Genomic DNA, 25,894 nt, shown 5'->3' on the forward strand with positions numbered 1-25,894 from the left:
TTATTATATTGTTGTGCCCATGTAGTCCCAATATTGTTATTATTGTGCCCCATAGAAGCCCACTATTGTTAATATTGTTATGTCGGCTCTGATTATATTATGACCCCTTAGACTCCTATATATATAGAAAGGAGGTCTTGTCATTTGTATCATCCAAGAATTGTTCATTTTTGTAATGTAAAGGAGGTTGCCTCCTCAAAGAGGCTTATTTCTAAGGCGTTCATCTGTCTTTTCTATCTTTTTGTGAGCTGGTTTCATAACAGACACTAAATTGGTGTATGAGACCCCTTGTTTGTGAGACACGAGACGCCCTCCATGCAACAATTTTATTGGTAAAGTTTTTAGAGGTGTACATACTCTGCCCCCCTTTGGATTTAAACTTGTGACCTCATAAGAGGAAATCATGTTCTTAACCATTAGGTCCACTAAAGCTGTATATTACACTAAGATGTGGCAGGGGCCAACCATAGTGTTGGATGGAAGAATGCTTTGCCCAACAATGTGACATTGTCACCAGAATTGTGCAAGACTTTGTCGAGCTTGGACACCCCTTGGGACAATGTAACAAGCATTTTACTGGTTCAATTGGTTATGGATCTTCTATTAGAAGCTTTGGATCTAGAACTTTACCTGGATTATCTAGAACTTTATCTTGATTTGTGACTATGACTAGGACTATGTTTGGATCACAAATGTCTCTATCTAGATCTTGATTTTGATTATATATAAAAATGATAAGAACAACATTTTTCATAACTAAAAATAGTATACACAAACTGGAATAACCTCCATAATTAACTCCCACCTTGAATTTTTCCCTATAAAATTTAAACATAAACCTTCATAAAATCTAACCCCACACAAACCATCTAACATACCCCATAAATATATACACTATCACTATACTATATACACACTAAACATAAAACATGGTTCAACATCCTCATAAATATATACACTATAACTATACTATATACACACTAAAAATAAAACATTATTCAACATGCACCTCATAAGTATATACACTATCACTATACTATATACACACTAAACATAAAACATTAATCAAGATTCAAGAGGCATGAGAAGCATAGGCCGCATTCACCCAACGTTGACATTGCTCTAAAAATTTTGTAATCGATATCGCAACATTTCTAGCTTGAACAAATTTTGTAAACTTTATTTTTCTTAAAATAAGGAAAAGGAGAGTTGTATTTCGGGAATGAAGGGGTTCCGGGTGAAAACTAGTATATCCCCGGCCTTATAAAAATTGTGAGGTTATTAAATTCTTTCTGTTGTGTTGTGCAAGATAGACTGCTGCGAGGGTTCGAGGATCCAGGGTTAGTGGAAGTAGGGCTTGAAGTTTGAAGGAAGCAATGGCACTGAAACAATTCTACAACGAAATAAGGGGTTTGAAGCTGAAGGATGTGCCTGGCTATATAAAGCCAATGCTGTCCAAGGACTTCATCAAGACCAAGGTCACCCAAGCTCTGGACGATTACAATGCCAAATACATCCAGACAAGCTCGATCCAGCCGCTAAACCATGTTGTTTTTGGCGGTGTCGCTTTTTCTTATTTGGTTGCACTGCCCGAAGAGCGTCGTCATCTCGAGCACGAGAGGCACAAGAAAGAGCATGGTGGCCATTAATTTCAATTTCAGGTCCTTACTCTTACCCCTCGTACATTCCTTAACAGCGTTCCTGCAGAAATAACTTATTCATTGTAGATCTGAGAGAATGACAAATGTATGTAATCGATCGTTGAAAAGGTTCAAGAAAAAATGAACCCTAATGGGAAACCATTTTATTTATTTATACAGTTCCTCCCAAAAGCAAGAAGAATAGATAATTTAGGATATGATCCGGACCGGGATGTTAAATTCAGTGGCCGTAACCTAACTCCAACTAGTTCTATGGGTCTTTCTGTTTGCGATGCTTCAACTGGAGTAGTGAGAATAAAGAACATAGTCTATGGCCTTGATTATATCTTAAATTAAAGGTCCGGTACGGGAGAATGCACCATTAACATCTCCTTTCAGATGTTTTCTGTTTACTATTAGTTCTGAAACTGATGTCATCTATAGACTAAAATATGCCTCTTACTACACCAAGAATCCTATTCTGGTAGGAAATCCAGTTATTGCTTTTGCGTTCTTTTGGGCAATCGATCGCTTCAGTTGGTCCTGTGTAAACGCATGTTAAATCATTTAGGATGACTACCGGTGGTTCTTTTCTGGTTTCTCAGATTCTGCGTTTCCCACACTCATGTTGTCTTTTTGTGTGATTGGATATTAGTTAGTTCTGTTTCAAGTGAAATTCTGGAATGATTGATTGACTTAGCACATTGACATATCCTGTGATTGTTGTAATGATATAGTTAACATAGCACCTGTTACCTTCTTGTTTTATAACAGTAGCGTATTTATCTCTTAGTGTACTTTCTGATAGTTCAGAGTATTGAGCCAGGGTGTTGATGAGTGAACCTACAGTGTTGTAATATTGTCCACAACATTTCCAAAAAATGAACGAGGGTGTTGAAATGTCTGTCTAACTCAAATTAGGACAAGTAATTTGTTTCTTAAATCAAATTTTTAATGACAGATTGCCCCTTCAACCTTTTCGGAATCGTCAAGGGTCGATGTCTGGATATATCGATGCCTGTTCAAACTTCATTGTGCAATTCCTTTGCTTCTTTTGTGTGCCTGTTAGTTACATGATTCCAAATCTTGTCAACATGCTGTCTGTAGACATCCTCAAATGTATTCATGTTTCGCAATCTGCCATCTCCTGTTCAATAAGTCAATCAGTCTTGGTTGGCAAGGAGTTAATATCCCGGTCCAATAAGCCAATCAGTCTTGGTTGGCAAGGAGCTAATATCTCTGTCCAATATGTCAATCAGTCTTGGTTGGCAAGGAGCTAATATCTTGCCAAAAAGATTAAAATTAAATTTGAGTCTCCATAAATGTCAACCTTGTAAAGGCCATGGTCTAGACTCTAATGTCCTTCTCAATCCATGCAAAACTGTAAAGAGTCCCACAGCCGTCACGGTTGATATGACAATGACTAATTGAAATGAGCTTTTGAAGTTACTAGGCTTGAAATTGACAAAAAAATGGCGAGGCAAAAAAGCCAATAGTTTGAATTGGATCAAGAAGATATTGGGAAAGACTTTGCAAGTACAAAAAATAAATATATACACTCATTTTGGCATGCCAAGAAGAGGTTGAATTGAGTGAATTTAATGCATTCCAACCAATCTGGACTCACAATTAAGTGCCATCAAATAAATACGGGGCTTTATCAATTTTGAGGATTGTTGGGAAAAAGGAAATTTTCTCTATAAGATTTTCTAGATTTATCTAATTCATTAATTCTTATTAATTGAGCCATTCTTTCTTCATCATAGTTGATTGATTTATATTCTTTCCTCATAGTTTCTATTGATTCAATTATTAATGCTTTGATTTTGATGGCTATCCTCTACTCGTTCTTTCTTGTCTCATCAAAAGTAACTATGTTTACGTTATTATAAACATTCCTCCAAACAAGATTAGCCAGTGTAGACCAATTCTCATGGAGGATTGATCAACCCTTTAAGATTTTCTATTGGTTCATAGATTTGTTGTCATTTTGGCTAGCTTGGTAATAACAACCTTGAAGGACCCCTTCTTTTTGATGGATGCTTTTGTTCAACACATTTAAGCATTGCCTTTTCCAATTGAAGAATTTTTTACTGTGAAGTTGATATCTTATGTAAATTTACATAAATAAGAATATCCTTAAGCCAAGTAATGGAAATAGTATATATTTTGTGAAATTTGCCTAGCACTTGTACATGGCCCCAATTACATGAGTTGGCCTACTTATGTGGGTAGAACTATTGCAAAATTAACTCCTTAAGTACAACAAATGTCAACTCTTTAGTCGTTGACTTGTAAATGGTAGGTCTATTGCCTCATCATCACATATGATTTTGTAGAATTTAAAACAATTATCTTTAGTTCTTGATCTGTAAACAATATTTGTCTCATAATCATGGATTCTTTTGCAAAATTTAAAAAAATTGATTCTTTGCAATTTCTCTCGATCTAGCATCAATCTACTCCAATGCAGAATTAAATTTGACATTTTTGGTTGTGGTGCCAAGGTTATATATTCAAGTGCACTTTCCAATTATGTTTCCAACTGAACTAGCGCTCTCTGTTTTTCAAATGTACAATCAGAGCATTTTTGTATCATAGATTTGCCCAAAACTATCAATGGATCATATAAAGATATGCCTAGATCAAATAACTAAACATACCAATGCTTGGTTGTAGATAAGTAGCCAAACACATGGGTTGAGAGTACATGTATGGTTATAGGGAGACTACTACACCATATATATTTGATGGTCAAGCCCAATGCTTGTTTCATAAACCCATCTTTATTTGCTTAAGGATTATTGTCTGGAATTGCCTCTAATCACGTCTTGGATAAGAAAGGATCACATAGACATTGGTGTCTAACACCAAATTCATGTGTTTGGTGGTGTATCGCTGTAGCATGCCCAACAAAGATCCACGCCAATGGTGTTGTGTACCACATTTGTTACACAATATTCAAATAGAGTGAGGAGTTACCATTGATCTTGTCAAACTACTAATAGATTGAGGAACTTGTTACTCACCAAACGTGGGTGACCCCTAGGAGAAACTTTTTCTCGTATTCATCTCTTCCAGCTGGCAGCCAACAACCCCCGAGAACAAATATGTAGTTGATGTGACGTGCCATTCATATCTCTGTCATCTGCATCAGTCATGTTTCCTCGCCCATTTGTCAAGAGCACATGTTGGAAGGTGGACTTCTGATCAAAAGATGCCTTATTCATTATGCAATTGGGTGCTTATGCTTCTTTGTATTTGGGTATTTTGGCATAAATTATGGGGTGACTTGGAAGAAAGAAGGGTCTTGGCCGTAGTCTTGTTCCCTCACCTTAAATGGGGGGTTAATTTTCTATCCTAGTCCAGTGGGACCTCCCCTAATGGCCCATGGCTTTAGGAAGGGGCACTACTTGGGAAGCCATGATTGAGATAACGTAGCCCCATCTATCCCTATTCCATACTTACCACTTTCCATCTTATATTATGAGCCCCTATTCCACCTCCCTTCTTCGGGTCAACTAACCACTGGTTCATTGGGATTTGGCATACACACATCCTCATACCTTGGGTAGGGCCTGGAAATGCACCCTGGGAGGTTGATGTAGCTAAAAGAAAAAGAAAGAGCATATGATGGCCACAAGAAAAACAAAAGAAAAATCAAAATGCAAAATATGGTTGGGACTTATAAATTAGCACATGGGCAAAAGCCAAGCATGAGCTTTGCCTCTATCATACGACCATCACCTGGTTCTTGGGCCAATGCTACCGTATCTCATAGAAGACAAGGAACCCTTGCATGTCCCAACCCTTGATGGGCGATGAACTGCCCCATCCCAAAGGGGGTAATAACTGCTATACATCATAAAAAGCAAGCTCTCATTCCTCGAGCTACGAGCAGTAATACAAGGAAAAATAAAGAAAAAGTAAAAGACAATATAAAGGGGTGGAAAAACAAAGGCCGAGGTAACTCATGCATCCACGATTGCTCCCTCCTCACATCTATACACCTAGGATGAGGTATTCCATCATAGCTGGTCCCTTTGACCATGGCACTTGGCCATGGAGTTCTTTCCCCATCTATTCCATCATTATTCACATGGCACCTATCGATTGAATGGTGGATTGAGGACATGTCACTTCCCTTTGAGGGTTGGGAACACCTAATATGGTCGTCTATTAACTACTGCTACCTAGGAAGGTAACACCATTGCGTGACTAAGTTACCAATTTTAGAAGAAAAATGACATATGAAGTGACATTATGACCATTTCTTTCATGAAGTGACATTATGACCATATGAAGTGAATAATGATTGATGTACCTAATTTTGAAAGCTGCAATAGTGGATATTGTGTTTAATTGGTAGGTGTTTCTATCTATAAGTTTGGGCAACTTAACTGGGGTCCAGGTCCTCTAGAGGAACATATTGACATCCACAGGTAACGTGTTGAGAGCCATGGGACTCCAGACAATTGTAGAGCATCATTCATAGCCATGGGCACCTTCAACACCCACAGTGTTCCTGCATTTTCCTTATTATTCATGGGATGTTGTTGCACTTGGACCATTTTGCCCCTAGTTGGCTTAGCAGTATATACATGGTGTGGTAGTTGATCCAGAGCCTAGATGAGGTTTGTTTCTCACCTTGAGAAATGGGAGGGTTAGCACCATCTTCAGTGCCCTCAATGTTGGAGCAAATACAAATACTTTACCACTTGGAGACCCATGAGACTCAATTTTGTGCCCCAAACCCACATTTGGGGGCCAAAGGATGATTTACATTGAGATGTGGGGGCCAACCCCTAGATCTTGATTTTAGAGGACTTCTACACTTGTCATGGCACCAAAAGGCCTCAACGTTAGTCCTCTGGAAGCCCATGCAAGTTGAGGTCAGCGTTTCAGCTAGCATTTATGAAGATAAAATTAATTTTACAAAAGCTACTAGGTTGACTTGTGACCTAGGCCATTACTTGCACATTATTTTATTAGTTAAGGGGCTTGTAGGCTAAAATAAGACATGTTAGAGCACATATATATTAGAGAGATTTCATTTGATCTCTCATCATCATCACACTTGGAATTTGACCTCATAGAGGAAACTCACACTTGCTCTTTTGTGGACTATATTGGATCTTGGATGCATTTTGATGTTTGGAGCTGATTTTTGGATATTCTTTGGAGCTATTCTTTGGATTAATGGATGGATTTCTTGCACATTGTCTTGTAAGTACTCTTAATTGTTGAAGATCTATTTTCTATGTCTAATGTATGGAATGATTGATTCTAGTTCATGCTAAATTGTGCCCTAATTTTATTGAAGATTAATTGAATGCTAGCTAGATGAATATTGCATGCATTACTCATACATGACATGTTAAGAATTGTCCTAGTGGTGAACTCCTAGTAGCTCTCCCATAAAACTCCATTATTTCATTGAGTGGGTAAATGCTTGAAATTTGTTGCTAGGGCATCAAATTTTAGCTTCCTTGGAAACAAGATTGGCTAATTTAAAACATCATTGACTCCATTTGCCCAAAAGGACAAGGCACTAATCCAAATTGTTGGAGATCAACCTCACACTTTATCCTTCTTTTCTCTCTCTTAAATTCGGTTCTTTCAAGGCTAGAGAAGGAATCTAGTGCTTGTGCGAATTTTTCTAGGGAGAGAGGGTTTTTCCAAACATAAAGTAGGTAGGGTTTGCCACAAAACCTATCAATTTGGTGGGCATCCACTTGAATTTCATCCATAAATTCTCTTGCCCTAGGTGTTTGCCCTAAGAGGGAAACCCTAGTCATTCTTCCCTCAACTTAAGGACTTTCTTGAAGGTTTCATGAGCCTTAGCTTAGCTAATATATTTTGTAAGAAACCAAAACTCCTTTTCTTGATCTTGAGTTGCTCCAACGCTCATTAAATCAATTAAACCCTAGGTCTTGTGCCTCCATTTCTAGGTATCTTCATAGAAAGCAAATTGCTTCCTTACGAAGCCTTGGATCAAAATTGTGTCTTTCTTGAAAACCTCCTAGTCAGATAATTTCATACCTTAACCGTAGAATACCCATTATAAGGGATCTATACCTTATTGAGAGTCCTCCGATTAGTGAAAGTCTGTAAAGAGTGGGGGGTTTTGACTTTGGTGGCAGTGGGCCACTACCCCATTGTTTCTTATAGGTCTAATTTATACCTTGTAGGGTTCTCTCTCCAAGGCCTGCTAGATTTTGTGACAACAAAACCCAAACAATGATCCCTTCATCCCATGCATTTAGAATAATGTTGTAGCTATGTTTTCATTGAGTATTCAAGTCACCACTTTTATGCTAGCAACAAAGTGAAAGGGTAATTGAGCGTAGGTATCCATACAAGAGTTTAACAAATCAAATGATTGACTATCAGGTAATTGAATGATTGGAGATACTAGCGGACAATGCCATGGAATCGTGGCAACAATGATTGGTCAATTTAAAGCATACTTTGTGCAACTTCGCAATTTAGAGATCAATGATAAGTTTGTATTTTGTAACGAGCAATTCCAATAATCAATAAAGAGGATGGAGAATGTGGTCTTTCTCTTTCAACAAGCATGAAATTAAATCCAGATCAATACAATCACACAACAACTAAACACACCATGAACAACATAGATTACCTTGGAAACCCAAATGGGAAAACCAACATTTGATGGCTTCTATTCATGCTTAAGAATTGTTATAAATGTGAGCTATACACCCTCAATTAGAGATTGTGTATTGTTACTCACTAATGGTATTTTGCATATTGTTTTGGCTCAAAGAGTCTTTGTGCATCGCAAATAGGCTTAAAATTCCCTTTGTCCTTTGATCTTCGAACAAACTACTTTTCAAGTCTATTATCCTTTTGCTATTATTCATTTTTCTTCCAAAGCTTCATTTTTTCCGTCTCTCTTTGGTTGTTTTTGCATCAACAAAGCATTCTTTATGATAATGTGGCCTTGGAATGTCAACCATCAAGTTATTTATTTTCATCTTCTTGAAGCCTTTGGCCTTTGGATGATTGACTTCAAATTTTGCCAAGTTTATCTTTTTTACAAGTTTGGGTGGGGGGTTATTTCAGATTAGTTCTAGATCATAAACTTGACCTAAGCAAAAAGGTATAACCATATGTAATTTGTATTAAAATTGGTTGCGATTAGATTCTACAACAAGTTATACAAAACGAAGTGAGAAAATATGTCACTAGTGCTTCAAATGTGGCAAAATTTCAAGATTGCTCTTCAACAATTGTGTTAACCTTGCTGTCTTAGACAACTGCAAGGGGGTGCCCCTCCCATGCTTCACTTTGAAAACTTGCTCTAAGAGGGAGCATTTTGGAAACATGCTTCCATATGCTTCTTCTAGGGAGCAATTTTGGGAGCATGTTCCCTCTCTTTTTTGAGTGAACAAGGAACAATGCTCCCAAATCACCCACAAGGTGTTCTTGAGGCACTTTAGGAGCTTAAAAGTGGTCCCTGAATGATCCTATCTAGCACTCATGGCCTAGGTAAAACAGGGCTCCTTTTGTGTTTGTGAGAATGAAGTCAAAGGCATGACTAGTGTTCCTTGATTGATTAAAATACTCATTCTTACCATTTGCTCTCATGTTATTTCTCATTTCACTCATCTTTGCCGGGGCTTTGAGTGGGCTTCTTGTTGGTTGTTGAGAAGTCGATTTGAGAGAGCTTGGAAGGGAGATTGAAGGCTTCCATATATGAGAGTTAGGAAGGGAGATTGAAGGTTGCCATGGTTACATTCAACCACCATTGGAGAGTCGAAGAGGTAGCCCATTCTTGTCTTTGTTTTTTTGTGTTTGTATACGAGTATATTTTCTATGTTGAATACTTGAATGGTCTCTTCTCCTACTCTTTCTCCTTTATCCTCCTCCATCTTATTGCAATTTGCAAGTTATTCTTAAAAAGCATGATAGGTATGTGGTTTAACGTTTTGGTTCCACTGTTGATTATGATGGTGGTTTTTGGAAATCGAAATACCAGTGATGAGGAGGAAGAAGTAGGTAGTGGTACATATCATGTAGAGAAGGAAGAAGTGGAATGGCATGATGATAATGAAACTGATAATGATGATGGAAGGAAACACAAAGAGTTCAGCATACTTATCTAAGCATGTGGCAAAGCTTGAGGGATGGAAAGGGAATGGAACTGGAAAATTTACATGCCTCCATTGTAAAATAAGTGACACAAGTTCATATACCTATGTGAAAAAGTATCTTTTTGGGATCATGCCATGCGATGAAAATAAGACTAGAGGAGTCAAACCTTGTGATCAAGTGCCAACAATAGATAGAAATAAATATAGGAAGGAAGAGGAGGTTGCACAAAGCAAATAAAAAAAAATCAAGGGCTGAATTCGAGACCTCAAGTTCACATCAAACCTTTGGTGGTTGATCCCTCAGAAAATGTAGCTTGGAAGGTGATTCTACATTGGTCAAGTGCCATGACATGCAGTAAATCACCAAATTTTTCTCACAAATGAATTATTTAAATATTTCTTAAGTTTGGATATTAGGCTTAAAATCAATAATTTAATTTTTGGTTTTATTGGTTACTTTTTTTTTATAAAGTTAAGAGTTCAATGGAAGATTTTATTGAGACCATTGATCTCAAGTGTGGAGGTGCAATCTCAGCTCTCCGTCACTTTGGAGAGTTAGGTCAGAAAATTAGAAAAGAGGAAAAGGGGTTGTTGGAGAGATCAGTTCGATTTAGCACAAGAACTGGGCATTCAAAAGTGATAGGAGATCGAATTAACAGCAGAGTTTGGATCAGCGAAGAGGCTATCTTTTGGGGCCAATGAATGGACTTTTTGAGGTCAAGATACCAGGCCGTACAGGTCAATTTGGTTGAGCAGAGATCAGGCTGATTTGACAGGGCCAATTTGGGCAATTCGTGTGGGATGAAGAAGGCTGAATTGTGGACTGATTGGCTGGGCCATACAGGTCGATTTGCATCAGACTGTACAACTGTTTTTTTGCTGGGTTGAAGTGCTGAAATTTCTGAGTGATTTGCTGCTGTAAAATTCCTGAAAAAGGGTTGCTGTAATCAATTTTCTGAAGTTGAATAAAGAGCCCAAGTTTGCTGGTTTTCCCCACTTTGGGGTTTCCAGGGTAAAAACTGTGTCAAATAATTTTATGTGCTTGGTTTTCTGTTTTATTTTTGCTGTGCATAACTGAGTTAGGAACCCAGAGTATTTTTTGTTATAAATTTTCAGATCTGAAGAAATTAGTTTTATTTCTGTTTTGGGAAATTTTATCGAACATTAAATCTGATCTGGGTTCAAGAAATCTAACAGGATCTCGCCTGTGCATTTGGGTCATAGAACAATATCAAATTTCCTCGACCAAGGTTGTAGATATAGTGTGGATGCAAAAGTTTTCAAGGTTCTCTTTACATGTGGCATACCTTGTGGAAGTATGTGATAAAGCTCAAGGGATGGAACTACAAAATTTACATACTCCCATTGTAAAACAACTTACACAAGTTCATATACCTATGTCCCATTGTGAAACAACTTACACAAGTTCATATACCTATGTGATAAAACATTTTTATCAGATCGTGTCATGTGACAAAAATAAGATTTTAGGAGTCAACTTGTGATCGAGTGCCATCAAAAGATAGAAACAAATATAGGAACAAAGAGGAGGTTGCACAAAACAGATAAAAATTCAAGGATTGAATTTGAAATGTCAGGTTCACATAGAATGTTTGATGGCTGATCCCTCATGCTAGTGGATTCTATTTCTCTTGTGCATTTGGGTCATAGAACAATATTAGCTTTTCTTGACCAAGGTTGGAGGGATGGTGTGGATGCAAAAGTTTTCAGGGTTCTCATTGTATGTGGCATACCATTTAATGTTCTTCTCTCACCCCATTTGGATGAAATTGTACAACCTATCAATGATGCCCTTAAAGCATATAGGAGCCTTGGGTATAGGAAAGCCAAAGCCATGGTGCTTGATAAGTAAAGAGCCAACAGCCATAATGTTATATTTACAAATGTTGGACCATGGCTCTAATACACTCCATCTATAGAATCACTCACTTGCTTTTGACTCTGAAATCAAATCGCTCCCAACTCAGAAGACCCAAATTACCTGCACCAGACTCCATAGAATCCTATATTTTCTCCACAGCAGATAAATAATTCATCACTGGAATTCATCACTGAATTCGGTTGGGGTGAAATAATGCAGCCTCTGTTGTTCCTTCAAATGCAACCAGACCTTGCAGGAAAGGATTCCACAATAGCTTGTCACCCCTTGGCCGGTTACAATTACCAAATAAAACATAATAAGCAAACTTCTATTCTCAATAATATTAAAACTACATTATACCTCCATCCCATCCCCGTTATGGTATTAGAACTCAATGCAAGCACCTAGATTAATCATTAATGTCATGTGTGGTTGAATGGCAGTGCACATGTTGCACTATAATGGAAGAGTCTCACACAATTGTGATGTGATGTATTGCTCTGGGATTTTGAGCAAAGATAGCACTTGATGTAGTGAAAGTGGCTCTGCCTCATTCTTGGTGGTGTCACTGGTCCCCCATGCAGAACACACTTCCTGGTTTCCTTTGGGATCTAAAATGATACTTCTTGGATCTGCCTCCATTGGGTTGCCTTTCAAAGTTCTGTCAAAGAATAATATATGTTGCTTCCGCTGTGATTGCCATTGTTGGAACTCTCCTTCCTTCAACTAGAGCTGCCAGGAAGTGAAAACATTGAGGTCTACCTGTCTTCATGGTGCTATTCCCCTCATCAATTGATTCTTTAGCCATAGATGTTCCTCAATTTCTATCCGAGCGACATTACTCCATTTAACACACTTTGAGAGATTCGCTTCATGGAGAAGCTCCTATGATTGAGAGGCTATTATTCTTGTTGGAAGGTGTTCTTGTTTTAAGATTGCTCTATATCTTGCAAGCAGATCTTCCAACAGAGGTAATTAGGCATGGCTAGCCAAACCCTTTCCAATAACTTCTTATTCATGAAAGTGCCTTGGTATTGTTTATGCCATGATTGAAACCTCTTGCGAATCCTGATGAATGTTAAACGTTTTTTCCTAGTTCTGCTGCCTGCAAAAGATAGTAGCCATAGTGGTTTCTAAACTCACTCCAAAAAGAGATGCATAAATGTCTCTTCCTCCTCACAGCAAAGCGGGCATCTCGAAGGACCCATTATTCTGCATCTCTTCATGTTTTCTGCAGTCAACACTCTACCATGCACCACTGTCCAACAGAAGATTCTCATTTTGGGCAAGTATTCCCCTCCCCAAACTTTTTTCCATCTAGCAGATGGACGAGACAGATTTTGTTCAGATAGCTTTAGGGCATTAGCCCTTCTTAACTGAATAAGTTCCTCCATGAGGTTTCCATCCTCTAGTATCCCGATTCCTTAATATACCTGCCTAGAGGAGCAGCCCCTCGCAAATGATTAAAGAGGGAAAATAACTGAGCCTTGAGTGGATCTGTTTTAACTTTCCATCCTGTCCAACTTCTTGATTCAGACTGGCCCCAACGAGATAGATCAAAGAGAGCAAATTCTGTTTAACTGAGGACTTTGAGCTAATGGTGGCCTACCCAGGATCTGGTGCTCCCAAATTTTGATTTCCTTTCCATTACCAGGAACCCAGGACAGATGATTTTGAATAATAGAGGTGGCAGCTTTGCATAAATGCCATGAAAGAACCTCTGATCTCAGGGATTTGACAATTCAAGCTTCTTGGCTTGCTGGATTGCAAATAATTTTTTTGAAGTCTTGTTTTCCACCATTCTTTTCTCCCAGATACCAGTCTCCACAATTTTTTTCTCCCAACGCTAGATTCATATTCAAAGATCCTTGATATCCAGTCCTTTTTCTAGCAGTGCTCTCACTGTGTTCCAGTTTACAAGATGGTTCTTATTAGTGTTTATCTGTCCCTTCCTTCCACTCCCTCTCAACTAGGGAGAATTCCACCTGCCAATCCATTCATCATCATGTCATCTTGTCATCATTAACCATCTCTGCGTCTCATCTAAACTCTGCTGAACATTGATGTAATAATAAAGAAGAATCAATCGAGAGTGTGTCACAAGACCTTGCCACTCTCCAATGACCGAAGTCAGTCTAGGGGTAGAACCCCAATAAGATTTGATCTTGAATGATCAATTTGTTGAACACCATGCATCCTAGACATAGGGAGTACGATAGTACACGATGCGTCCATCTGTAGTGCTATGGTCCCTACCTTGATTACCCAACTCATTGGCTAGATGAGAGGTACTTCCCATGAGTCCCGGACTACATGGGTAGGATGTATGTTGGGGCATCCGTAGGAGAAGATGAACTACTCATCCTGCTCAAATGCCATAGGAGAAGGTGAACTGCTCATCCTATGCATATATCATCCTTTGTAGGGGAAGGGTAACCACTCATCCTACACACATCATGGGGTATTGCAGGGGAAAGTGAACCACTCACCTTGTACACAACACACCTATAGGTGAAGGTGAACCACTCACCCTATGGTCGCTTATAGCTCCAAGAAGTACCCCAAGCCCCCAGGAGCTCCCAGAGCTCAGTGTTCAACTCAAGTGGGACCCTCATGGGAGGGTCCTTCCACGACTCCAAGTCTTTCTCGGAAGATTAAGAATTTGACCTTCCCTAAGGGCTTTGTGAGGATGTCAACAATCTGTTCATCAATCCTGATGTGTTGGAGCCTTATTGCTCCTCGTTGTACCATATCCCAGATAAAGTGGCACTTGATGTCAATATGCTTGGAGTTGTCATGGAACACATGATTCTCTTAAAGGCGAATCCCACTCTAGTTGTCACAATAGATCACGATGCTATCTATCACGTGCTCAAATAGCTCACTGAAGAGCTTCCTCAACCAGACAGCTTCACAACAGGCCATGCTAGCAACAATATGTTCGACCTCGACGTTGCTTAAAACAACCATTTTCTGGTCCCTGCTCATCCATGAAATTGAAGCATACCCCATTGAGAAGCAACATAATGACATGCTCTTTCTATCTATCACATTGCCAGCCGAGTCAGCATCATAATATCCATGTAGCCTCAAATTCTTGGTAGTGTATCTCAACCCATAGTTGATTGTGCCACAGAGATATCTTAAGAGATTCTTAGCAACAATCCATTGTATGTGATGTGGCTTAACCATAAATTGACTCAAAGTATTCATAGTGAAGCATATGTCTGGTCGGGAGTTTACCAAGAATATTAGGGCCACCACAAGTTGTCTATACTCGGAAGGGTTTGCCAATTCGGACCTAGCATCACTTTTACATAGCTTCTCGAAGTTAAGAGTTCCATTGGAGTAGACACAAGCTTACATTCCACCATCCCACATCTCTCTAGCAGCTTCACAATGTAGTTTCCTTGAGAAAGAAAAATCTTGCCTGACTTTTGCTATACCTCCAGGCTTAGGAAGTAATGCATCAGACCTAGGTCCTTCTTCTCTAACTCGGAAATCAACTCCCTCTTGCATTGATAAAGGAGAGGGTCTGCACTTGTTAGAAAGAGATCATCAACATAAAGGACCAAAATAAGAGGCATGTCCTTTTCAACTTTGAAGTATAGGTTAGGATCAACATAGCTCCTTGTAAATCCCAACTTCACGAGATAACTATCAATCCTCTTGTACCAAGCCTTAGGGGCTTGTTTCAGCCCATAAAGAGCTTTCTTCAACCTGCATACATGTGTCCTTCGATCTTGAACCTCAAACCCCCGAGGTTGTTTCAAGTAGACTTCCTTTTTAAGCGAGCCATGCAAGAAAGTGATTTTGATGTCCATTTAATGTATGCTCCATCCTTGATTTGTAGCGAGAGTAATAATGGATCAGATAGTGGTATATCAGGCAATTGGTGCAAATATTTCGTCATAGTCCACTCCTTCCTTTTGAGAGAAGCCACGAGCAACAAACCTGGCCTTATATTTTTCAGCACTCCCATCAACTCCATGTTTAATTTTGTAAAGCCATTTAGAAGTGACCACAGACTTGTCCTTGGGTCTAGGAACCATGTCCCAGACATCATTCTTCATGAATGACTTATACTCCTCATTCATCTCATCTTTCCAAACTTGGTGCTTTACGACTTCTTCAGACGTGCAAGGTCCAACTTGAATAATAGTACTCAGCATCTTCGAGAGTATCTTTGAGCCATAGTGGACGTTTCATTGAGGTAGAGGGATCACTAGGAGGTGGATCAATAAGATCCATCGGGCCTTCAACATCAGACATAGGCTCATCTGTCGAAGGTTCATCTTGTTTTTTGAAAGCATCATTGTCCTTCCTTGGGATAGGGAGATCTCTGGCTTTCCCAAGGGCAGTATTTTCATCAAAGGTGACATCATGACTTACTTCCACATCTCTTTAACCAGGCACATAGATTCTGTATGCCTTTGAATTTTCACTGTAGTTGACGAATATACGTTTCTTCCCAGAAGCTTCCAACTTATTTCTTTTCTCTTTAGGCACATGAAAATATACCGGACAACCAAAGATTCTAAAATGAGAAACATCAGGGTTCTTACTAGTGAAGACTTCTTCGTGTGTCTTGAAATCCAATGCTTGATGAGGGCTCCTATTTTGAACATATACGATAATGTTGGCAACTTCTCCCCACAAGAATTTTGGTAGACCTTGATCATGGAGGGGCTTCCATGATTGCTCGATTCTTCCTTTGAGCAACTCCATTCTGCTCAGGAGTGTATGGAACAATTGTCTCCCTCTTAATGCCAACCTCTCTGCAAAAGTGATTGAATTCATTTGATTCATTTTCGGTTCCATTGTCAGTCCTCAATATCTTGATCTTCTTCCCTGTTTGATTCTCCACCAATGCTTTTGAAAGAACATAATCATCTGAATACTTCATCCTTCCTCTTCAAGAAATAAATCCATGTTTTGCGTGAGAAGTCATCCACAAAGATTACATAATATGTTTATCCTCCTAATGAGGTTATGCGTAGGGCACCAAATAGGTCAAAATGGACCAATTGAAGAATATCGGTTGTCTGACTTTCATTAGAAGGGAATGGTCCTTTTGTATGTTTCTCAGTTGCACATCCCTGACAAACTCCTTCATTTTCATATTAAATTTGGGCATCCCCGTGACCATCTTTCTTACCCCAGGTAAGGCTTTGTAATGTAAATGGGCAAATCTCTGGTGCCATAGATCAGATTGAAGTGAAGTATTGCTTGCCAAAGCTCGTAAAGGACTTCCACCAATTTGATAGACCATCAATCCTAAATTCAAGAGGAAATCCATCTTTATGATTTCTTTGCCTAATACATACCTTTCCATCAATGAATGCTACCTTGAAGCCTTTATCTTCCATTGCAGAAATAGACACCAAGTTCTTCTTCAAATCGGGCACATACAATACTTCTTGTAGGTGAATGGTTTGACCTTGATTCAAGTGAAGAATGACAATACCTATCCCTTTCACAGTGTAGGTGGCATGATCTCCAAGTATGATCTTTAGATTAGTCTTCTTTTCAACTAAATGTGAGAGGGCCTCTTTGTATCCAGTGAAGTGCCTTGAGGCTCCACTATCAATCAACCAAGCTTCCTTGAGGATTAGGAATTTTCACAAAGTAGGATTGGATAGATTTCCCTTTATCCATCTTGATATCCTTCAACTTGTTCTTGAGAAAGAGAATTTGATTTGCATTGTTCACTTTGAACATCCCAACCAACTTATCATACATCTCCTTAGATGTTCTCAGATTAGAAATATAGGCAACCAAATGTTTTTGAATGGAGTCTGATAATTTTCTTTGCTTTGACTTCATCTTAGCAGCAGCTGGTGCATTTGAAAGAGGCTCCTTCACTTTTCCCTACACACTGTCCAAGACCCCAATACTTCATGCTCCTCCAAAGTCAGATCCAATGTTATATTCCATCATTATAGTCGGATTTGTCATTGAGCTTGTCCTCAGTTTTGAAGTAAGATGTAGATGCCATGGAGACTTGTCCAATAGTCTTGTCCAACAGATCTCTTAGTGATTGCTTTTCTCTCTCTTGCTTGGGCTTTGTCTTCACCTGGGCTCTGATACCATGTTAATTTTAGTTAACAATGGTATGTTCTATGCTTGCAACAATTACTTCAATGTCCTTTAGATAGCCCAATGACAATTTCCAATTTAATTTCCAATAGCAATCACATTAACCATTAATCACATTGACAATAACTGTAGATAGAACATAAACAATAAATGCAGAAGACAAGCCAAGACAAGAGAACACCAGGATTTGGCGAATGGCAAGGGAAAACCCCAAGATGGGGAAAACCCTTTGATCAATTCTTATTCTTATATCAAATGTTTAGCAGAGAGAGAAAGTACAAAAGTCAAAATTGACTTGCCAAATCAAAGTTAAAACAGCCCTGTCAAATCTGTAGTCAACAGCAGTCAAATTCTGCCGTAAGCAGAAAGTCAATGCTTGTCAATGCAGCAGCAAACAGTCCACAATGTAGCTCAGTCAAACCCTGTCAAACTTGGCCTTCTTTGCTGGTCAAAGTCAGCCCAAAACAGTCAATAAAACAGCGGACAAACTTGGTCAAAATCTGAACTTCTGTCGTATGGTCAACCGTGCGGTCAGTCCAGCCAACATGCCCAGAAAACCTTGGTTCCTGTGCCAATTAATGCAGCCTTCCAAAACCGAAATTTTGGCACAAAAAACGCTTTCAAAAGAGGTAAAAAAGGCCCTGGTCAACGTTGGTCAAACAGATCCTGAATTTCGACCCTGTAATTCGTCGTCTTTCAGCGACATGTGTGAGAAGAGGAACTGCTCCTGTAATTTGTATGATCCAATCAGATGAGGAGAGAGAAATGATGTTGTGTGATGATGCCAAATAAGGTTTGAGGTCTCTCTTATTTATATGAGTTGTTGAGGGTCAAGAAACATGTCCATTGGGCTTCATGAACCTACATAATGATGTGGCTGACCTTGACAATTTGCACGTGTGTGGGCTTGACCTCAAAAACATATTTTTCCTTGTCCAAATTTGATGATCTTTAGGTCGATTTTGGTCCTCTCTAAAAGAGGATTTCAATGCAATAATCATCTCCATCAAATGAGCTGTCCAAAGTGGGATTTTGCCCTAGTTGCCAATTTTAGATAGGAGCTGCTGTAAATACAGTTTAGTGGCAATTCTTTGTTCTTGTGAGTAGGCTGGCAGGTGGGCCTTATACTAGTAAGTAAGCTGGCCAACAAGCCTTGTACTAGGGACCAGACTGGCAAGGTTCCTGACTAATTGCTATATGCTAGTCTTTTGTTGAGTTCTGGGAATGTTGTTATGGCTCTCACCATGCTAAGCAGGTATGCAAACAATGTTGTTAATTTGGTTAAGTAATCCCCGGGGCTCAGACTTGTTCTAGTATGTCAGTAGCAAAAGTAAGAAAAGCTTTGAGGCATGTTAGAATTATAGGCACCTCACCCACATGTACATTTGATGCTCATTTACCACCTTACTTGTGCACACACACACACACACACTACCTCTTGAGAGTGTTGTGGGGTCGTTTTGGTTGCTTGTGGTCAGTACTTTCTCATTCTGTGTTCATGATGGTAAAAGAGAGCACGGGAAAACTTGCTGCCAAAAGTTGAAGCCCCTCCACCATGCCACTCTCATGTAATAGGCTCCAGACTGCATTAGGGATTATGGCAGGTCTTGTGTGCTAAACTGTTTCTTCTGCTTTTGTGAGGGAATAGCCATGACAGATTGAGGAAGAGTTGTTGCAAGTTCAGTTTAATGGCAATTCCTTGTTCTATACAGTAGCCTAGCAGGGATTTAGGTCCATTGTTCCAGCTAGTAGGCTGGAAAAGAGGTCCTCATACTTGCAAGTTGCAAGTAGGCTAGGAAGGCTGCTTGGCTAGCTTCTACAGAAGGTCCTTGTACTGAAGTCCAGTGCTGTTATGTCCCTTGCCAAGCTAGGCAAGTAGACTAGCAATGGCACTAGCTGAGTTAATCAACTCTTAGACTTGTAGTCTGCAGGCGAGCACAGAATTTATATATTGTTGTCAGGTTTGTTTCTGTGAGAGAACTTGCATTTTCTCACATAGCCCTTGTCATTTTTTAGTCCCAGTTTGGGAGTGGCATTTGAGTAGAAGTACCTGCAGCTGGGTGGAAAATGCTCGTCCAGCAACCTTTTTCCCATGCCTAATTTATTTTTAAGATACGTGTTTTGTGTTGCTTTGATTGCGATGAAATGCTGTATGTTAGTTTTGATGTGTCTAATGTTAGTGATGACTGTTGGTTTGAAAGCTGTTTCATCTGTATGTTAGTTTTATGTGTCGAATGTTAATGATGACTGTTGGTTTGAAAGTTGTTCCATGTGTATATACTGCATATAGGATTCTATTATTCTGTCCAATTCCAGGACTGCTAATATTGTTACTCTTACATTAGGAATTGGTAATATCTGGGTAGATAAGTGGCTTGGGAATAAATGTGAGATATTTTGAGTGCAAGTACCTGGTTGCAGTGAAGCCCAAACAAACGCTGCAAAGTTTAAAAGTCTAGGAGGAAAGAGGTAGTTCATTGTTATGTCCACTTGTTCACCATTATAGAAGAATGTTCATTGTTACACTAACTTTTGTCATTGGTTAACTTCTTGTTATCTGGTAACATGCCCCAAGATTTTTCTAATACTAATGTACTTTTGTCATCACTTCTTGAGCACGTTACCGTACAACACCTTTGATATATTAGATTGAGACGGTGGGGTGTCAATATACTCGTGGATGGCAACATGGGTATGCCATTGAATGTGTGTTACCTTATAACTGTGCATCTCTTAGGTGAGATTTACTTCCTTAATATAGTTTGTGATTGTTTCTTGACTCCATCACATAGGTCCTGGCATATTATCTTTTAAGGAAAAAGTTTTAGCAATTATGCGAGTGTGCTATTATGAGGTGCTTTAAATTCTTGATAAATTGCTGTTTACAACTTTTGTTACTAGTTGCACCGAGAGGCGCTCTCCATTCCAGTATGGAAAATAGGTTGTAATGTTACATTTTGTAAACATTTTGACTCGGTCAAATAAAAAAAGTAAAATTAAAATTATTTAAAAGAAAATTAAAATTAGAAAATTATAACAAACTAATGCTTATAAATATTGTCACCGTAATTCAGGTAAAATTGAGGTCATAGAGTCATTTCACCATTGGCGGTTTTTGGGCTCTAGGTTTTGACAACCCATGGTTTTACCGATGATATGTATATATATATTAAACCAGCCTAGATCCATCTTAACTCTGGATCTATCAAGCATTGGGAGGGATCAAATCTCTTTGAGGTGCAAACCTTTCCTCAAGTTTTGCACTCAAAATAGAGGTTTTCAGCTTGGGAGATTTGATCCCTCTTGGCACTTGATAGATCCAGAGTTAAGGTGGATCTAGATTGGTGTTAGTTTTTCTTGCAAACGTAGCACCTGACACGTAATTCCTAGCAGATTACAGATCTGCTGATTAATTGCAGAACTTCATTAACACTGAATTCAGCGGAAGCAAAATATTCTACCCAATCACAGTTCATTAACTTTCAGAACTGACTTGGGCTCTTGTTCTAACAAAATAGCCTAACTGAGAAAGATTGCAGATTAAAAAAAATGCCTGGGATCTGATCCAACAGATCAGGCCCAAGATCGGTGCTTGATCCCCTTGGCTGATCTGGATTTCCAAGCTCTCCTTTTGCACTCCCTTAGACCTAGCACACTAGAATATCACAGTCCTCACTGAGATGCCTCTCTCAATCTTGTGTTACTGTATGGTGTGTATTCTTTATCTCCTTAGCCTTGTTTTCATAACTTTTCATTGTGTTAAATCCCTAATCCTCATCTCCCAAGTGATTGACGGTGAGATCAAGGGCTGAGATCAAAACATAATCATTAAAGTAATTATCAACTTTTCTTAAGTTTATTTTAGCCCAATTAGCCAACATAATAATTATGTGCTTTTCTAAGTTAGATTTAGGCTTAAGTTACATCAGTGACTTGCTCACATTTGAGCTTGTGTTCTAAGGAGATATTGGATGACTTTTCCACACCTACACACTTACACCTGTGCAGAAGTACCTGCCCGAGCTACAAACATCAACAACTAGGGATACCTAGTACTATATTGCTAGATGTATTCAACGGATTCTCTACTTGATTGATTCAACAGATTTCTGTTCAATGGCATCTATACTTCATTGATTTGTCATTTTCTGGGTTCAACCTTAACTGTTTCCCAACCAAATGGATTACTAGCCTTGTGGTTTGCACTATGCTGTTGGACATTGAGCATATTTTCTAATCCCTCTGGACTTAACTGTCAAGGATTCTCGATTGACACATGTCAAAAATTGAAAATTTGACATTCTATTTCCTTTGGACTTAACTGCTAAACATTTTCATTTGAAACAAAATGTCAAAAATTGAAAATTCTACCTGCCATCTTCCTCATCCCAGTAACATGTAAGTTTTATGGCTGCATTTTGAGGGCCTTTAATGACCTCTGGAATGGGCAATTGTTAAATTTCAGAGCTCTTGATTTTAATGATCTTTTTGAATAATACTATGCTACCCTTATTTTTTTTGTTCGTTATGATTTGAAGGCATCACCCCCATAGCGTATTGCCCCTTAGCCAAAATCAATTCTATATAAAAAATAATATTTTTACCTAAATTAATTTATTTCCAGTTGTTGCCCTAGCTTCAGTTTGGAGGAAATTGTTCAATAAGCTTCCCTTGACGCTGAATGTTTTCTATACCGTTTGGAAATGTGTTCAAGTGAAAACTTTTTGTTTTCTTTGGCATCATGTCTAATATGAATCTTAATAATTTGTGTGTTGTTTTCTCTTTGTCACCGTTTTTTAAGATCTGAATCTTGTGTTTTGGATTTTTGCAGAGTCATAAAGTGGGCTGTGCTTAGCAGAATTGTTTCTAAGTACATCTTGCAAATCAGGATATCATTTTATTCTTGAATGACAAGCTCCAGTGAAAATAAATATTGACAAACCTTAATGTATTCATTTTGCATTTTGAATGTCATGCTTTTGAGAGTACATGGAACATGATAAAACAGAATAATATTATTTTCTAGATGCCTTGTGCTTATCAAAGAATTTAACTATGCCAAACTTTCTGATTGACATTGGAGTTGGTAGAATTCTCATGTTATTTAGTATGGATTCAATATGAATGGATTTCTTGTCTGACGATGGCTTTGTAGTGATGTCATTTTGGAACCAGTAAGATAAGAAAGATGCTTTACCTAAGTCTATATCTGCATGATTCGTTCAAACATCACAGTCCACATTTTCTGCTATTGCTGCATGAATTGGTGGGAAAAAAAAACTCTTAAATCTTGGAAATGCTTAAAGCTTGTTGATAGTTCATATGTTTAGGTTCACTTCTGGTACGAAAAGGCACGATTGCACCTCGTTGTCAAATTTCTGGCTTATATGGAAAGTTCATATCTGAAGTTGATTTCTGTGTGCATTATTGCCTTTGGTTTGTGCCATTTCAAAGCCACTTCAAACAAGACGATGAGAAGCAAAGTTTCAAAAACTATTATCACTAAATGATTGTATATTTGTCCCCAAGGATGTCTGTTGTTGAGTTCCTGTATTCCTTTATTCACTTGCATCATATATATCTTTTTGATGGAAGATGTATGGAAAATGCACTGGAATAGAAGTTTAGTCACTTTCAAAATAAAATATCCTTTTGCATCATATTTTTGCTTCTTGAAGGTGGGTCGTATAGGACTTGCATAGTATTTTAATATGTAATCACTACCTAAGCAAAAAAATCCCTTTCACATATGAAAAATATATCTTATAGGGCTTACATATTTTATTTTAGAAGTACACAAAATTTGTAACAACGGAGCAACATATAGCTGTATAGAGTGCAAAAAAAATCTAATTGATAAAATATAGTTGTATAGAATGCAAATAATTTCTAATTGATATGATAAATAGAAGATGCGTCCCTATTAGGTATTGTACCAAGCATGGCCCTGAATCTTTCAAGCTTGTTTATTATCACAGCTTTGGTGAAGAAGTCCATAACTTGGCTTTGTCTGGCACAATATGTCAGTTGTTGAGTTCCTGTATTCCTTTATTCACTTGCATCATATATATCTTTTTGATGGAAGATGTATGGAAAATGCACTGGAATAGAAGTTTAGTCACTTTCAAAATAAAATATCCTTTTGCATCATATTTTTGCTTCTTGAAGGTGGGTCGTATAGGACTTGCATAGTATTTTAATATGTAATCACTACCTAAGCAAAAAAATCCCTTTCACATATGAAAAATATATCTTATAGGGCTTACATATTTTATTTTAGAAGTACACAAAATTTGTAACAACGGAGCAACATATAGCTGTATAGAGTGCAAAAAAAATCTAATTGATAAAATATAGTTGTATAGAATGCAAATAATTTCTAATTGATATGATAAATAGAAGATGCGTCCCTATTAGGTATTGTACCAAGCATGGCCCTGAATCTTTCAAGCTTGTTTATTATCACAGCTTTGGTGAAGAAGTCCATAACTTGGCTTTGTCTGGCACAATATGTCAGTTCAATTTCTCTTTGATAAAGTGCAATTACGCCTCTACCCTTCAGCTCAATTTCCCTATCTGCCACATCATACTGACTGTAGCCTGGTATAGATCTTATGCTCCCCAATTTGAATTCGAATGACCTCTCAACTTATGTTCAGCTTTTGTTGAACTTAATTTCAAAATCTAAGTTTCCATGGTTTTTTAATCATATTGTAATGTACAGTGCTCATTGCATTCATGAGTGCAAAACCATGCCCACAACAAACTCAAATCTAGCTTGGTGCTTGTTATATAAATTATCAATATTGAATTAAATTCACCGGCTTGTATACGTGAATAACTCCAAGCTTGTTTCCACTGTGGTGTTGATGAAAATTTGTGGGGTTGAGGGTGGGAATCAATTGTGAGGAATAAAAACTGTCCCAAGGGGTGTTCAGGCTTGACTGAGCCTCTCTTAATCCTGGTGACAGCATCTTGCAGGTGGACAGATCATTCTTCGATCCAACATTGGGATTGACTCCAACTTAGTTGAGAAAAAAAAAGAAAAAAGAAAAGAAAGGAAACTTTGTGTCCACTGTGGTGTTAATGAAAATATGTATCGACGTTTTGAATTTCCTTGTATGCTTATTTTGTTTGAGAGTTGAAAATTGAAATTTTCTACCATAATTTGATTCTCAAACAATATTTCACAACAATTTTGGATTAGTTATCGCAGATGCTTAGCAAAGTTTGTCCTTCAACTATTTGAAGGCCCTGTGATGACTGGATATTCCATATACACAATCATAACAATCATTCTCTTATATATATATATATATTTTAAAATCCCTATGATGACAAGATACTGCATATACACTTAATAATCATAGTGATAATTCCCTTAGACATATAGATTTAGCACTAACATGGTCTTATTTTTCGTAAATTATTGTTCGTTAGAAGATTGTTGATCTTGTATGAAGTGCAAAATGTCTATTTCATATAACAATTTTGAGAACTTTCCCATCCACTTAGTTCACTTTCCATTTATTCTGCCAATCGTGTCACCAAGCAGATGTCCTATTTTTAATGTGCAAATCCTGATGCCATGATTTTTGTCATGTGCATGTCATCGACTCCATTTGACTACCTATGGGTCAATATGCAAATAATGGTTTATTATCTAGAGATAATTAAGACAATATCAAAGCTTTGGCTTAAATTTCAAGTCTAAGAGTTACATTAAATGCCCTTGTTTCTTATTTAGCAAAGTTCCAGAATGCCATGCTAAGTGTCTATAGGTTAATTATGCAAATAACAGTTTTTTATCTAGAGATAATTAAGACAATATCAAAGCTTTGACTTAGATTTTAAGTTTCAGAGTTACATTAAATGCCTTTGGTTCTTATGTAACCAAGTTCCAGAATGCCATGCTAAATCTAAATCATATGACACTGGAGCATATGGATTCAAGTGTTTGATATTGCTATGTGGAGAACCACATAAATTGACATAACAAAAATAAAATTATAAACTAAACTGTAGATCAAACATATAAATAATTGTACTATAAACTCATGAGTCAAGGATTTTATATATATATATATATATAATTAATTAATGGTAACTTCTTTTGCATATCTAAAAAAGAGAATTACACCAAATGATCAAAC

General features: G+C 37.9%; 1 protein-coding gene across 1 annotated transcript; it reads left to right on the forward strand.

The window, feature by feature from the left end:
- Positions 1-1,223: 1,223 nt before the first annotated feature.
- On the forward strand, positions 1,224-22,882 carry LOC149169458 (uncharacterized). The gene is made up of 2 exons (XM_089428703.1): positions 1,224-1,661; positions 22,573-22,882. Exon 1 carries the CDS (start codon positions 1,377-1,379, stop codon positions 1,647-1,649), a length of 273 nt encoding a protein of 90 aa, XP_089284829.1. The 5' UTR covers positions 1,224-1,376; the 3' UTR covers positions 1,650-1,661; positions 22,573-22,882.
- The last annotated feature ends 3,012 nt before the right edge of the window (positions 22,883-25,894 follow it).

Source organism: Pinus tabuliformis, chromosome 4_2 (genome assembly GCF_031772625.1).
Source record: "Pinus tabuliformis cultivar Carrire ecotype Pingquan chromosome 4_2, CPIR1, whole genome shotgun sequence".
NCBI lineage: Eukaryota > Viridiplantae > Streptophyta > Pinopsida > Pinales > Pinaceae > Pinus > Pinus tabuliformis.

Excerpts from the sequence above, each read along its gene's own strand:
- LOC149169458 (XM_089428703.1), top strand. The coding sequence starts at position 1,377 with ATGGCACTGAAACAATTCTACAACGAAATAAGGGGTTTGAAGCTGAAG.